This window comes from Diospyros lotus, chromosome 13, assembly GCF_014633365.1.
Source record: "Diospyros lotus cultivar Yz01 chromosome 13, ASM1463336v1, whole genome shotgun sequence".
Taxonomy (NCBI): Eukaryota; Viridiplantae; Streptophyta; class Magnoliopsida; order Ericales; family Ebenaceae; genus Diospyros; species Diospyros lotus.
In genome coordinates, this window is record NC_068350.1 from 37,426,405 (window position 1) to 37,443,012 (window position 16,608).

The following is a 16,608-nucleotide window of genomic DNA, read 5'->3' on the forward strand; positions in this document are numbered from 1 at the left end:
TTTTCATAACAATAACCCAAAAAAAATCAATAAATAAAAAGGTGAGAAAGCCAAATGACTTATAGGACCAGTTCCATCAGCTGCTTATAAACCAAATTCCATCAACTGACTGAAAGGCCTAAGAAGGGTATCATGGGAAGAAGTGGAAAAGTAATTCACACCTGATTCATTCTCCGAGCATCTGACAGTGAATAATTTTGGTTCTCTGCATATGAGAGAAAAAAGTAGTGGTAACCAACTACAATTCCAGATTTAAACAAAAAAGGACATAATCAAGCATGAAAAGGAAACCTAACCAGAATCAACAGCTTTTATTTCCCTAGTGGTAGCATCAGGAGACATCAATGGCTTAACAAAGAACTGTGCAAACCTGAAGAGCAAACAACATGATAACATCTAGGACAAAAACTTTTTGACAACATAGAACAGAATATTAACATGTAAGGAAAAGAAAACAGAACCTACCTGTCCAAAGCCTCCTCAAAACAGTCAGCATTAACATCAAAATAATATTTGGTCTGCTCAGAATATGTAAAAGCATTTGTGACACCTCCATGCTGTTTAGGTCACGACGAAAGTGTTAGCGCAGACACTAGAGATAGGGATCTACTATTACAACATCATAGGTCAATTCATAGTATTTTTCTTTTCTTGAAAACCACAGCTGGGGCTACGTTGTATATTTGAAATGCTGAGCATTTATTTGGTTAGCAAAAAAAAAAATGCTGACCATTTATTTTGATGAATAGATCCTCGTTATGCTAATGTCTCCTCAAGGCTAAGGCTAGGAGGCCCGGGGTTCACAGGTGATCCTACTCTTAAGAGGGTGTGACACTACAAATGACAGAGTGCATAAGCGTGGCACTTGAACAGAAAGTTCCCTAAGTTGAGTAGTGCACAAGCATTCTCCCAAAAGAAAAAAAAAAAAAACACAAAGCAAAACAAAATCTTAAAGGCAAGGGTATTTCATAGCAAGCAGATCACTTAAAGAATGATTTCATCCTCCAAGCCAATAACAAGCATGTCCTTAGACTAAATAAGAAATTTGGAACACTCAAACTGGGACTTACCCTAACAGTTCCAGGAAGGATCTATTGAAATCTTTGTGATAATGCACCTTGGATGGGGCACACATGCTACCTTAATCAAGTCTTGATCCCTAAAAGAAGAGAGTGAAAATCTGGATGGCACCTCAATAAGTTGACACCTAGAGTCATATATTAAGGGCTAAATCCTAGAATGAGAGATTGCGGATATTCAAAGTCGCCAAGCATGCCACTTAAGAGGACATGGTGCATGTACAAGCCCAAGACATTCAAAAAGTGCTTTCTCTTGTCAATATATGGCAAATATATCCCATTGCCAATATACTTCTCAAAACTCAAATAACATTAGAGTGAATCCTCGCAACATAAAGGTTCATTCTTCTAATATTTCTGTGCCAAAAGATTGCAATGGTCCTTAAAACTTTGTACAAATTCCAAGTCAGTATTGTTCTCAAAAACATACCTAGCCAAATCCCAACATGTAGAAAAGCTTAGGCCCAAGTAATGTGGCTTCTATCATGCTAAATCCTAAACCCAAAAGGAAGTTGGTTTTCTTCTTATTACATTAAAATTAATTTTGAATTGAGAACAGAAGAGTTTTAGTGTTTGGTAGGCCAAAGTTGTTTTCTGGAGTTTAATGGCATGTCCAGTTGTGTTATGGGTTGGCAACAAAGTGCTTTTAAGTAAATAAAAGTGTGGACAAGCAGAAATTATTTTCCACTATGGAAAAGCAGAAACTAGAAATTTCTACTGTGAAGGAAAAACAAAAGTTGAAAATAAAATTATTTTCAGATCAATTAAAATTATTCTTACAAAGGCACTTTTTACAAATGTGATTCTCATGATAGTACAAATTTTATCAGTTACCTTTTAAAGGTTCCCTAAATTATTTGCAAGAAACAGGCCCAACATCCATGTAAATCCGCAGCTCACAACAAATAGGTTCTTTTTACATCCCCCACCCCCCGCCCAAAAAAAAATAAATAAAGAGTCTTGATGAGAGAAGTAGTTCTATTCCTCCTGTACAAAGGAATATTAGCTGCAGTTCTGTTAAGTGTAGTTATAGTTTAGTTAAGTTTGTTAGTTAGGACTTGTCCACTTGTCTTTGTACAGCTGTCAAAGTTAGTTGTATCTCTAACAGAACCAGTTAAGTTCACTTTCTATAAATACTCAATTGATCTTCTATTTCTAATGTCAATAATCATTTTCAACAAATTTCAGTTTCAGTTCTCTTCTTTTAGTTTCTGTCACAACCCCAAGGATCCCCAAAGATATAACAGTAATTATGTATTATATGTATTTCTCTTTTGGTTGTACATTGTTGTTGTAGCAGTTGTACCTTTCAGTAGTATTGTAACTGAAAGGATAGAGTAGCCTATAAATAGGTTAGGTCAATTAGAAAATGACAGATGAATGATAATTGAATTATGTTTCTCTCTCAACTTCTCTAATCTCTCTCCCAATTCCCTTTGATTCTCTCCCTATCTCTGTTTTGTCTGAATCCTCCCTCATTTGTCTGTTTCCCCCTCTCTATTCTAATTCTCCCTCGAATTCTTCTCACTTCCTATCAAAACCCTAGGTCAACCTTAGGTGCATGACAATTTCTTTCTTTTTCTTCATAGGAGCTCTCACTTCCGAGACATCCAATTTGTGTGCCTTGTGTGTGAAAAGAATCACAAGTAGAGATGACTAATCTCTCTTGCACTTGGTTAAGGATAGACCTACTTCTTGTTGTGTACGTATAAGAGGACAGAAGAGAAGATGATGTAGTTTGCTATCAGTAGTAGGCAATTTTATTCTCAGTTGCTTGTGCAGCTAGTTAGTTTTGATTCTGTTTCAACAAACAGCAGTTGTCTGCTCAGTTCGTTAACATCAAATGTCAATAACAGTTAGTTTGTTAAAGATTTTGTTTAGTATATAGTGTTCTAAAACGCGCTAGGCGCTAGTCGAGCGCCAGACTGGGGCCTAGGCGATGCATAAAAAAATTATTTAACTAAAATTTATATTATCTCAAATACACATACATACATATATATTCATATATATATATATATAAACTGTGGAAGAGTAGTTTATGTTTTGTTCTGATTGTTATTCTTTATTTACTATTATGATTGGTTATTAGTTATATTGTGCTGATAGGCGGTAGTTTAAATTCGGTTGTATATAAGGACATTCGAGTCCTTAGTTATAAAGTGTTACGCATTTTCTATTTTCAATAACATTTGAATCCCGAGGTCTTTTTCATCTCGTTTTCTTTTCTGTTCAACCTTGAAGCTCTCGCTTCATGGTATCAGAGCCTAATTGACTTGCGTCGATGGCTTCTTCTCACACTATTAGCTCCTCTCCGTTGCCGCGCTCCAATTCTGCGGTGTCGTCGACTTCACAGTCAAATTTTATAGCGGTAGCGAAGGCTTTTAGTTTTGTTCCGATCAAATTGGATTCCAGCAATTATTTGTTCTGGAAAGCTCAGATTTCAATGACAATTAGGGCGTTTGACTTGCAACAATACATCAATAAGTCTCTAACACCAGCGCAGTACATTTGCGATCCAAAGAATCCAGATCGCGATGCTCAGGTGATCAATCCTGATTGTCTTAGTTGGATTAGGTCAGATCAACTTCTCTTAGACTGGCTATTTTCAATTATAGAGAAGGATGTTTTAGCACAAGTTATTCATTGTGAGTCTTCTTGTGAAGTTTGGAGTGTGCTTGAAAATTTATACTCACAACAAACTGTTGCAAAATCATTTCAATTAAAGCAACAGTTAAGGTCTATGAAGAAGAATGATCTGTCTGTTAATGAGTATATTTTGAAACTTAAAAGTATTGGACACGTCCTAGTTGCTATTGGAGAATCGCTGAATGATAGAGAATTATTGATGGCCATTCTACACGGTTTAGATAGTGATTTTGAGATTGTTGTAAGTCTAGTTACATACCAGATGGATGATATCGATAAAGTTCAATATCTTCTATTAATGCATGAACAGAGGCTTGTAGCTAAGAACACTTCTAGTGTTTCTTCTGTTTATAACATTGGATTTGCCAGTGTTAATTTGACCTCACAATGGACAAAGGATGATTTCAGAGTGTCTAGAGGTGGTGTTGGTTCTAGAGATGTGCCTTTTAGAGGTGGAAATTATAGAGGTCGTGGACGTGGTCGTTCCTCTGGCCGTAAAATGTACTGTCAGCTTTGTGGACGGCCTAGTCATTTGGCTTATTGTTGTTATCATCGTTTTGATCAGAACTTTCAGAGGAGCACATCATTCTCTTTGACACCTTCTAATCCAAATTTTGGTCCTCAGTTTGGTAGAGGCAATGGTTCTTTGGTAAATAATCCGCAGTCATTCGTAGCTCATCCCATTGGCTCTAATGAAGCCTACTTAACTAATAGTTCTGAGGCTTACTATGGCAACTTGCCTCCACCTTACTATGGTAACTTGCCTCTGCCTCCGCCTCCACCTTCAGAAACCTCGTCCATTTCTGCTAATCATTTCTCTCCTGTATCATCTCCTCATGGTGACACCTTGTGGATTGTGGACTCCGGTGCCACAAATCATATTACATCAAACCTAAACAACCTGTCAATACATTCTCCTTATGGTGGCAGTGATAGAGTTGTCGTCAGTAATGGTAAGAAGTTATCCATCACTCATATTGGCTCTAATCACCTATGCACACAAACTTCTCCTCAAACTTTCTTGTCTCTACCTAATGTGTTGCATGTTCCTTCTATGCAACATAATCTTCTCAGTGTTTCTCAACTAACTAAAGATCATAATTTGGCTATTGAGTTTCATGCTGACTCTTGTTTTGTTAAGGACAAGGCATCCGGTTGTGTGCTGCTTCGAGGGATTCTTAGAGATGGATTGTATCGTCTTGATCCTGTTTTTGGTTCTGCTGGTTCAAAATTGGTGCCAAACTTTGTTTCTTAGTCCAGAACATCAGCAGCTTCCTTGTCAAAAAGATTTCAAGCTGCTTCTGCTTCGTTAGATAGTTCTTTTTCAAATAAATGTAATGGACCAGTTTCGTCTGAGTCCTCTTTTCCCGTTGCTTCCTATGTTTCTAAAATTTGTCAGCAGTGGCATGCCAAATTAGGGCATCCGTCTTTGAATGTTCTTCGACTTGTGTTGAAAAAAATTGGTCTTTCTTGTTCAAGATTAAATATATTCTTTTGTGATTCCTGCAAGGTTGGCAAAATGCATCAACTTCCTTTTGATGATTGCATAATTACAGCCAAAGCTCCCCTAGAACTTGTTTATTCCGATCTATGCGGACCAGCACCAATGCTCTCCACTGAGGAGTTTAGATATTATATTGTTTTTCTTGATGCATACACTCGATACACATGTCTATATGCTTTGAAATTAAAGTCTAATGCCTTAGCCATTTTTAAAACCTTTCACAAGCTTGCTGAACTCCAATATAATGCCAAACTCAAGGCTATTCAAACTGACAATGGAGGTGAGTTCAAAGCCTTCCTAGCTTATCTTACCGCTTGTGGCATTCAGCCAAGATTCACTTGTCTTCATACACACCAACAGAATGGTGTGGCTGAGCGTAAACATTGCCACATAGCTGATGCAGTCACCAATCAAGACCCGGCCCAAAGCCGACCCAACCACGCCGGAACAATGTTTTAATACCTCTTAAGTTTTAGAATTCTACATGATTTAGGATTCTACTTCATGTTATTTTAATACTTATTAAGTTTTAGAATTATACTTGATTTAGGATTCAACTTCATATTTCTACTTGATTTAGGATTCTACTTCATGTTGGATTAGGATTTTATTTTTATTAGGATTTTAGTTGGATTTTGTTTACAAATATTAGATGGATTTGGATTAGCCAAATACTATAAATATGCCTAGGATGTAGAGTTTGTAATCAAGTTTTTCTCAATCAAATTTCAGCGACCTATTTGGATTTTCTTAGCAAAACAGTCTTATTTTTGCGTCTTCTTGAAAGCCATCCTTCGGCCATTGAAGTTTGTTCTTTCAAGGGTTTATTTTAGTGTGTTTTTTTCACACACGCACTACACGCTGCGTCAATAGCTGAAATGGGTCTTACCTTATTAGCTCATGCTCAAATGCCCTTAAAATTTTGGGTAGAGGCTTTTACCACTGTTGTTCATATCATTAATCGTTTGCCCGCTTCTACCTTTGATGCGGTCACCAATCAAGACCCGGCCCAAAGCCGACCCGACCACACCGGAACAATATTTTAATACTTCTTATGTTTTTAGAATTCTACTTGATTTAGGATTTAATTTCATGTTTCTACTTGTTTTAGAATTCTACTTCATGTTGGATTAGAATTTATTTCTATTAGAATTTTAGTTGGATTTTGTTTACAAATATTAGATGAATTTGGATTAGCCAAGTACTATAAATATGCCTAGGATCTAGAGTTTGTAATCAAGTTTTAAATCAATCAAATTTCAGCAACCTATTTCGGTTTTCTTAGCAAAACAGTCTTGTTTTTGCGTCTTCTTGAAAGCCAAGCTTCGGTCATTGAAGTTTGCTCTTTCAAGGGTTTATTTTGGTGTGTTCTTTCACACACATGCTACACGTTGCGTTAGGTGGTATCAGAGCGGTTAATCAACCAATCAGATGGCCAATCTTGAAGGTAACGGTAGCAACCAGCCTCATGACGATGATCAGGGGTTGTCCGCAATTTAGAGAGCAATCGAAAAACAGCGGGAAGTAACTCGTACTATCCAGCAGCGATTGGAGCAACATAGCAACCAATTGGGCACCTTACTATGAGTTGATGATGACAGGAACCTGAATAATGGGGTGAATCGCCGGAGCAAGAAGACCACTCATTAATCATGTCCTTGTTAATCCTAGAAGACCAGTGATTGAAGATAGCAATGAAGATGATGATTTTGGTCGAGCAATAGCTAACCCTGGTGGTAGAGGGGTTAGGAGGAATGTGTATCAGCACAACCACTGGGGCAACGATGAGTATAAACTAAAAGTTGATATTCCTACCTTTAGTGGAGATCTTGATATTGAGGGGTTCCTGGATTGGATCACTGAGGTTGACCGTTTTTTCGAATACATGGTGATCCCAGATGAACGACAAGTAAAGTTAGTGGCTTGCAGGTTGAAGGGCGGTGTATCTGTTTGGTGGGAGCGATTAAGAGAAACGAGATTGAGGGAAGGCCGACACCCAGTTCAGATATGGAGACGAATGAAGCAGTTGTTAAGAGGTAGGTTTTTGCCCCCTGACTATGAACAATATATGTTTGAAGCTTATCAAAGATGTGCACAAGAAATGAAGAGTGTGAATGAATATACCTCTGAGTTTCTGCGATTGGCGAAGAGAAACCAATTGTCAGAAAGTGACAATCAACAAGCAGTTCGTTACTTGAATTGATTGAAGCCTACTATTCGTGATAAAATTGGGGTTCAGATGGTTCTGAGTGTGCAATAAGCAAGGAACTTAGCTTTAAAGGCTGAGTTAATGTTGAGTGAGAGATTTCGTAATGACAACTATCGTCGGTATAGTGGGAATGAAATAAACAACCAGCTTTTGATAAAGGCAAGTCGGTTCAAGGAGCGCAACCCTCCAATCCACCCCATACAGTCAACCCTAATAAGGCTACAACGGGGGAAAACATTCGAGGTACTACTTCTAATCTTCCAAAATCCCTTAATCCTTATGCAAAGCCTATTCTTTTAAAATGATTCAAGTGCAATGAGGTTGGGCATTGATCTAGTGATTGTCCAAGGAGGAAAACAGTTAACATTGTAGAAAAGGAAGAGCAAGATGTTGCTGAAGAGGAAGTATATTGCGAGCCTGATAGGGAGGATGACGAAGAAGATTATGGACATGGGGAATATACCTGTGTAGTGAGGAAGTTAATGCTATCTCAAAAGAATGAAGATACTACTCAACGGCATAAGCTTTTTCACACGAGGTGTACGGTGAAAGGAAAAATCTTTGAGTTGATTATTGATAGTAGAAGTCAGGAGAACATCATAGGAAGAGACGTGGTGGCAAAGATGCAGTTAACTCCTGAAAAACATCCAAGACCTTACATGATTGGATGGATCAAAGAAGTTGGTGGCATACATGTGGATGAACGTTGCAGGGTGCCTTTCTCTATTGGTAAGTACTCCGACGAAGTCTATTGTGATATTGTTGATATGGATGCTTGCCATATTTTATTTGGGAGGCCTTGGCAATTTGATGTGGATGCTAAGCACTCGGGTAGGAAGAACACATATCAGCTTGAGAAAGAAGGTGTGTGTTATACTTTGTTACCCATAGTGGAAAAGAATCGAACCAAAGCTTCTAAAGTGGAGGGGCGAAATTTTCTTACCATTACACATAAACACACTGAGTTTGTGAGGGAGTGTAAGGATACTCGAGAGGTTCACTTATTGGTTATCAAGGGAGAGAGTGTGAGTGAGCCACTGAAGGTGAATCAAATTTCAGTGGAGGTGCAGGGATTGTTGGAGGAATTTCATGATGTGGTTCCTGAGGAGTTGCCTAATGAGCTACCTCCTATGAGAGATATTCAACACCACATTGACCGCGTTCCTGGTGCTAGCTTGCCTAACCTACCACACTACAGGACGAGTCCTAGGGAAAATGAGATTTTGCGTGAGCAGGTAGAGGAATTGTTGAGAAAATGGCACATTCAGACTAGCATGAGTCCATGTGCAGTGCCAGCATTATTGACACCAAAGAAAGATAAGAGTTGGAGGATGTGTGTTGACAGTGGAGCCATCAACAAAATTACTATTGGGTACAAATTTCCAATTCCTAGGCTCGACGACATGCTTGATCAACTTGATGGGGCTGTGATTTTTACCAAAATTGATCTTAGAAGTAGTTATCATCAAATCAGAATTCGACCTAGAGATGAGTGGAAAACAACTTTCAAGACGAGAGATGGGTTGTTTGAGTGGTTAGTCATGCCCTTTGGACTAACCAATGCACCAAGCACTTTCATGAGACTAATGAACCAAGTATTACGCCCTTTCATTGGTAAACTCGTTGTGGTGTACTTTGATGATATTTTGATATACAGTAAGTCTATTAATGAGCATAAGGGGCATATTCGAGAGGTGTTGAGTGTGTTGAGGGAAAACAAACTTTATGCTAATTTGAAGAAGTGTACTTTTATGAGTGAGAGCTTGTTGTTCTTGGACTTTGTTATAAGCAAAGAGGGCGTAAAGGTAGATGAGGAAAAAGTGCGAGCTATTAAGGAGTGGCCAACCCCTTAAAATGTCAGTGATGTGCGAAATTTCCATGGGTTAGCAACTTTCTATAGGTGGTTTATCAAACACTTTAGTAGTATTGTGGCTCCAATTACTTAGTGTTTAAAGAAAGGAAAGTTCCATTGGGATGAAGAATAAGAGCAAAGTTTCACCTTAATAAAAGAGAAATTATGTACCGCTCCTGTCTTAGCTTTGCCAAGCTTTGACAAATTGTTTGAGGTTGAGTGTGATGCGAGTGGAGTGGGTATAGGTGCTGTGTTGTCCTAAGAGAAGAGACCAATTGCATTTTTCAATGAGAAGTTATGTGAAGCTAGAAGAAAGTGGTCTACTTATGATAAGGAGTTTTATGCAGTAGTGAGGGCTCTTAAGACATGGGAACATTACTTGATTGCCAAAGAATTTGTTCTTTACACGGATCACACAAGCTCTTAAGTACTTGAGTAGCCAAAGGCAATTGAGGAGTGATATGCATGCTAGATGGTCTGCTTTTATTGATAAATTTCCATATAAAATTGTACATAAGTCAAGATAGCATAATCAAGTGGCAGACGCTTTGAGTGGGCGTGTGGATTTGATCAAAACCCTTAGTGTTGAGATTGTTGGGTTTGAGTGCTTGAAAGAATTATATGCGACAGACGAGGATTTCAAACATGTGTGGGAACAATGCATGTCTCAGCAACCATCAGGAGATTTCTATGTGCATGATGGGTTTCTCATGAAGGGAAATCAGTTGTGCATCCCTTGCACATCTCTTTGTGAGAAAATTAGTCGGGATTTGCATGGTGATGGCTTAGCAGGGCATCTTGGCAGAGACAAGACTATTGAAGCTGTTATGGGAAGGTATTATTGGCCAAGAGCAAGGAGAGATGTTTCTATTATTGTGGCGAGGTGTTATATATGTCAAACAGTTAAGAGACACTCTTCTAACGCCGGTCTCTACATGCCATTGCCTGTTCCCAATGCTATTTGGGAAGATTTATCTATGGATTTCGTGTTGGGTCTACCGCAAACCCAACGAGGTATGGATTCTGTTTTTGTAGTGGTTGACAAGTTTTCCAAGATGGCGCACTTTCTCCCATGCAAGAAGACGGCAGATGCAGTAGATACAGCCAAACTGTTTTTCAAGGAGATTGTTAGACTACATGGAGTCCCTAACACTATTACTTCGGATCGTGATACAAGGTTTTTGAGTCACTTTTGGATTACCTTGTGGAGAATGTTCGATTCATCTTTGAATTTCAGTAGCACAGCACATCCCCAGACTGATGGACAGACAGAGGTGGTGAATCGTACCTTAGGAAATCTGATTCGCAGTGTTTGCAAAGACAAGCCAAGACAATGGGACCTAGTCATAGCTCAAGCGGAATTTGCCTACAACAACGCCATGCATAGCTCAACAGGAAGATCACCATTCTCTATCGTATACATGAAAGTTCCTAATTATGCATTGGATTTGGTAAAATTGCCAAAGGTACCAGGTTTCAGTGTTGCAACTAGTGACTTAGCCGAACACGTTCAAGCAGTTCAGGAAGATGTCAAGCAAAAGTTGCACGAGGCAAATAAGAAGTACAAGGCAACAGCTGACAAGCATAGGAAGCACAAGGTATTTGCGGTTGGAGATGAAGTCATGATATTCTTGAAGAAGGAACGGATTCCTACAGGACAATAAAACAAGCTCAAGCCAAAGAAGTATGGTCCTTACAAGATTACAAAGAAGATCAATGATAATGCTTATGTTGTGGATTTGCCAAATCATATGGGTATTTCCAAAACATTCAATGTTGCTAATCTTTCTTTGTATTTGCCGAACGTTGAGTTGTCATACCCAGATCATAATTCGAGAACGAATTCTTTTCAAGTGGAGGTGAATGATGCGGTCACCAATCAAGACCCGGCCCAAAGACGACCCGACCACGCTAGAACAATATTTTAATACTTCTTAAGTTTTTAGAATTCTACTTGATTTACGATTCAATTTCATGTTTCTACTTGATTTAGGATTCTACTTCATGTTGGATTAGGATTTATTTCTATTAGGATTTTAGTTGGATTTTGTTTATAAATATTAGATGGATTTGGATTAGCCAAATACTATAAATATGCCTAAGATCTAGAGTTTGTAATCAAGTTTTAAATCAATCAAATTTTAGCAACCTATTTGGGTTTTCTTAGCAAAACAGCCTTGTTTTTGCGTCTTCTTGAAATCCAAGCTTCGGTCATTGAAGTTTGCTCTCTCAAGGGTTTATTTTGGTGTGTTCTTTCACACACACGCTACACGCTGCATCAACCTTAAACTTTCAGTCCCCATTCTCAGTTCTTTATCATAAAGAGCCTGATTATATGCAATTACAACCATTTGGTTGTGCATGTTTTCCTTTCCTTCGACCCTATAACAAACATAAATTTCAGTTTCATTCAACCAAGTGCGTATTTCTAGGTTATAGTCATGTTCATGCTGGTTTCAAGTGTTTACACCCCTCAGGGAGAGTCTATATTTCTCGTCATGTCAAGTTTAATTCAAAGGAGTTATTCTGCATTGTGGAAATCCTTCTCAAATTGTACCTCTGCATCTTCTGTCTCGAGTGTTTGTTCTGGTCAATCTACTTCTACTCTTCATTCCATCTCTTCTTTTTCGGTCAGTTCTTCCTCTTTAATATCTCCTCAAGCAGCATCATCCTCTCCCTTGTCCTCTGTTGTTCCACCTAATTCTTCTGCTCAACCCTCTTCTAGATCTCAAGAGTGTTTGAGGTCTGCTCAACCTGATCATTCTAAATTTTCTACCTCTAAGCCTGCTCGTGCTCCGTCCATTCACCCTATGATCACCCGGTCCAAGTCCAAACATCTCTCTATTTCCTCTCCATCTGCCTTTGTAAGTACCTCAAAGCCTAATTCAGTTCAAGAGGCTTTCTTAGATCCTAAATGGGTTAGCGCTATGAATGACGAATATACTGCACTTCAACGCAATCATACATGGGATTTGGTTCCATTTTCTTCTGATATGAATCTAATTGATTGCAAATGGGTGTTTCAGGTGAAATATAATTCTGATGGCTCATTTTTAAAACATAAGGCTTGGCTGGTTACCAAAGGTTTCCTTCAAAACCCTGGTGTTGATTATAGTGAGACCTTTAGTCCGGTAGTTAAGGCTCCTACTATTTGGGTTTTGTTCTCTTTGGCAGTTACATTTGGGTGGGATATTCAACAGGTTGATGTTAACAATGCGTTTTTGAATTGTGACCTTGATGAGGCTGTTTTTATGAAGCAGCTAGAAGGATTTGTAAGTTCTGACTTTCCCACTCATGTTTGCCAGATGAAAAAGTCTTTGTATGGACTTCGCCAAGCTCCTCGTGCTTGGTATAATAAGCTTAAGAGAGCTTTACAGCAGTGGAGTTTTAAGAAGGCAATTTCTAATGCTTCTCTTTTCATTAAAAGAACATCTTGTTATGTGTTGTTTGTTCTAATATACGTTGATGATATTTTGGCGACTGGTTCGGACTCCTTGACTCTTCAAGTGTGTATTAGTGACTTGGACAAGACTTTTGCACTGAAAACTCTTGGTTCGGTTAACTATTTTCTTGGGTTTGAAGTCTATAGAAACTTCACTAGTCTTTATCTCACCCAATCTAAGTACACCATGGACTTGTTAAAGAAAGCAGCAATGGACAATTGTAAATCCTGTCCAACACTTATGACTTAGGGTCTATCTTTGACTGATGAAGGTGTTCTCTTTTTTGAGCCTTCATTTTATCAAACCATAATCGGCTTTATCCAATATTTGACCTATACTCGGCCAGATATTTCGTTCACAATAAATAAACTCAGTCAATTTCTTTCAGCTCCTAAAGTTCAACAGTGGTAGGCCTATAAAAGGTTGTTGAGATATCTTAAGGGCACTACTCATTTAGGGCTGGTATTTACACCTTCTCCTCAGGATATGGGTCTAAATATATTCACAGATGCTGATCATGCCGGGTGTAAGGTAACTCGAAAGTCTACCAATGGATTGTGTGTGTTTCTTGGCTGTAACTTGTTGGTCTGGAGTTCCAGGAAGCAATCAGTAGTGGCTCGATCTGTAGGGGAAGTCGAATACTGAGTAGTGGCCCAAGGAGTTACCGAGATCTTGTGGCTGAAATCCTTGCTGTTAGAATTAGGGTTCCCTTGTGAGAAGACTCCTATCTTGTGGTGTGACAACCTAGTAACTAAAAGTATGGCTGAGAACCTGGTTTTTCATTCTAGGACAAAGCATATTGAGATTAATGCGCATTTTGTCCATGAGAATATTGAAAATGGAGATGTTGATGTTAGATATGTACCTACTATTCATCAAGTGGCTGATATTTTTACAAAAGGTTTATCAAGAAATTGGTTTGTTTTTCTGTGCAACAAGCTAAGGCTTCAACAGTCACCTATCAGTCCCTCTCAGTCTGATTCTAAAGCGTTACCTTCAACAGCTGCAATTGGTTCTGCTGGCTTGGTGCTACCAAGGGAGCCTAATTTGAGGGGGAATGTGGAAGAGTAGTTTATGTTTTGTTCCGATTGTTATTCTTTATTTATTGTTATGATTGGTTATTAGTTATATTGTGCTGATAGGCGGTAGTTTAAATTCGGTTGTATATAAGGACATTCGAGTCCTTAGTGGTCAAGTGTTACGCATTTCTGTTTTCAATAACATTTGAATCCCGAGGTCTTTTTCATCTCGTTTTCTTTTTTGTTCAACCTTGAAGCTCTCGCTTCATAAACAAATCATATATATATATAAAGTTATAAACAGATCACATATATGATATACCTATATATTAATAGAATTATTATATTATATATATAATATTGTGCATATATAACAAAGGCAACAGCATATTAACACATATTAAACCAAGTTAAATAATAAATATTAAATAACAAAGGTGGAAACTCAAAGAGAGCAAATCTTCCTGCAAGCGGCGATGGCGACGTAAATGGTGGCTACAACTAGAGAGAGCAAGCAGCGACGGCGACGAGTTCACTGTCCACAAGAGGCAGCGGAGGTGTGTGACGAGAGAGGCCAAGACAGAAAGAGAAAGTGACGAGAGACAGTCAGTGGCAACGGCGAGATGAGAGAGAGAATGGGCAAGGGAGAAAAAACCCTAAATCAACTTATACTAAACTTAATGTGTGACCGAGGAGGTTCATGGGACTAGGCAGCCCATGCAGCTAGTCGGCCGCCGTGGCCGATTAGGCGCCGCTCGATACCGATTAGCTGAGCTGGTGCCTAAGGGGGCCGATAAGGCCAAAATCGCAGTGCCTAGGCGACCGCCTAGGCCGATTTTTAGATCACTATTAGTATATAAATTAAACTAGTCTCATTGTATCATTTGAGATCCTAATTAAGAGTTTGTGTATTCAGTCATTTCTTCTAAATTTTCTCTCGATCTTCTTTTTGTTTTTCCTTATTTACATACTTCACCTGAAAATCGAGGGACAAAGATTACTTATTTGCCACGAACGACAGCATTAGCCACTCGAAGTTCTTACTCTTCTTCCTCTGACAATTATTTCTTTCTCGCCCAACCCCAACTTGGCCTTTTACATTCTTCTTTTTATATTGTTGGGTTTTTGCATGGAGAAATCTGTTTAGAAGAGGAAGAAAATAGTAGATCCTATTAGAAGAATGAAGTGCGACTGGATTTTTATTTTTTCTAAGTTAGAGTAGTTAACTTAGATATTATATTATAAGGGTTATTTTAGTCATTAGATATATAAAATAACTTGTCTTGTAATTAACGCCCCTATGGTCTATAAATAGGAGGCGAGGGCTAGGCAGTCGGATATCAACATTTATTCACTCAATTCTGTCTCTGAATACAAGTGAGATTGCCGAGAGGGAGAAAAGGCTTTGAGAGTGGGAGAGTCTTTGTAATCTCTTGTGGTAAGGGCGGTGAACTTGTGTGACAGAGAGTTGTGGGATCTTCTAATCTATTTTCTATAGTTTCTAGTGGAATTTGCTCTCGGATTGAAAGGTGGATGTAAGACTAATCATTGATCAATTCGAACCAGGATAAATCTATGCCTACTGCTTGGTTTGGTTGTCTCTTACTTTAATTTCTTTGTTGTTCTTTCATTTCCAGTTTATATCTTTCTGTTGTGGATTGATCTCGGGTGAGAAGTATTGAGAGATTTGGCAAACTAAAGTATTGAATTGAGTTTCTAAGAGCTCCTAATCCTAACATATATATATATATAAAGATAAAAGCCAAAAGCATCCCCAAGAAGTTGGTAAACAAAATACAAGCAAAAATCAATTAACCATAAACAACGGCAAACTAGGAGCACAATAACAAAGGCAAAACAAGGATAGAACCCTTGAGGGTTTGACAGAATGTTGCACACTCTCAAAGACTATATTATTCCTTTCTCACAACACAAGGAGCCAAAAATGTCTTAGAAACCAAAGGCAAGGAAACCCAACTCCAAGCAAACAAAAAATCCTTCATCAAAACTGGCATAACCCACAAAGAACCAAAAATGCAGAACACAAAACACTATTTCTTTATCAACTTCACGCACGTCCAAGTTTCTCTTAGTTATCTTTTTTCTCTTTCCTTTTTTCCCTTACCTTTGTCATGTGCATTGGTATTATACTCTTATTCTTTTACAGGATTAGGATTTGAGTGTTCCCGGTGACAAACTCAAGATTCAATAACATATCAAGCCTTAATCCCACTATATGGAGTCGGCTACATGAGTTCCAACTCTCCTATCATTTCCATCTATGCCCTTATGTTCTATAAGACCCTTGTCAGGACCCGAGGCTTGGGCCTGACTCGATTGGGAATTAGCAACAAAGAGAGAGAACAAAAGTGAGAGAATTCCGGAATTACTTCTTCATTGATGCCTACTTCTTTACATGGGCAGTATTTATACAATCAATCCTAACAGAATAACCATAGTTGGTTATGGCTAACTTCCCGCCTTATAGCTCCTAACTAACATACAATGTAGGCTTATTCCCTAACTGCCCTTAGGGTCGTGACAATTGCCCTCCTCTTCAATCAATTCTTGTCCTCAAGAATTATAAGAGTCCGGCAGCCCTGGGAAACTGCTGCAACAATTCTAGTAAATTTTCCCAAGTAGTATGCTCCGGTGGCCGATTAGTCCACTGAACCAGTACTTGTGTAATAGGTAAACTGCCCTTGTATATGATCCTTCTCTCAACAATGGCGCGAGGCTCTACCTCCTCTTCCAGTTGCTCAACTATGGGAGGTAATTATGTGCTGACATTAGCTAGGGGCCCTTTAACTGGCTTAAGTAATGAAACATGAAAAACAGGGTGAACTTGCACCC

General features: G+C 38.6%; 1 protein-coding gene across 1 annotated transcript in view; it reads right to left on the minus strand.

Moving 5' to 3' along the window:
* Positions 1 to 16,608, minus strand: part of LOC127787837 (insulin-degrading enzyme-like 1, peroxisomal) — a 128,110-nt gene that overhangs the window by 102,594 nt on the left and 8,908 nt on the right. Inside the window, exons 4-6 of the mRNA XM_052315864.1 lie at positions 466 to 557; positions 297 to 370; positions 162 to 205 (exon numbers count right to left, since the gene is read on the minus strand). Of these exons, the coding sequence (XP_052171824.1) occupies positions 162 to 205; positions 297 to 370; positions 466 to 557 (210 nt within the window). The remainder of the gene's footprint in view (positions 1 to 161; positions 206 to 296; positions 371 to 465; positions 558 to 16,608) is intronic.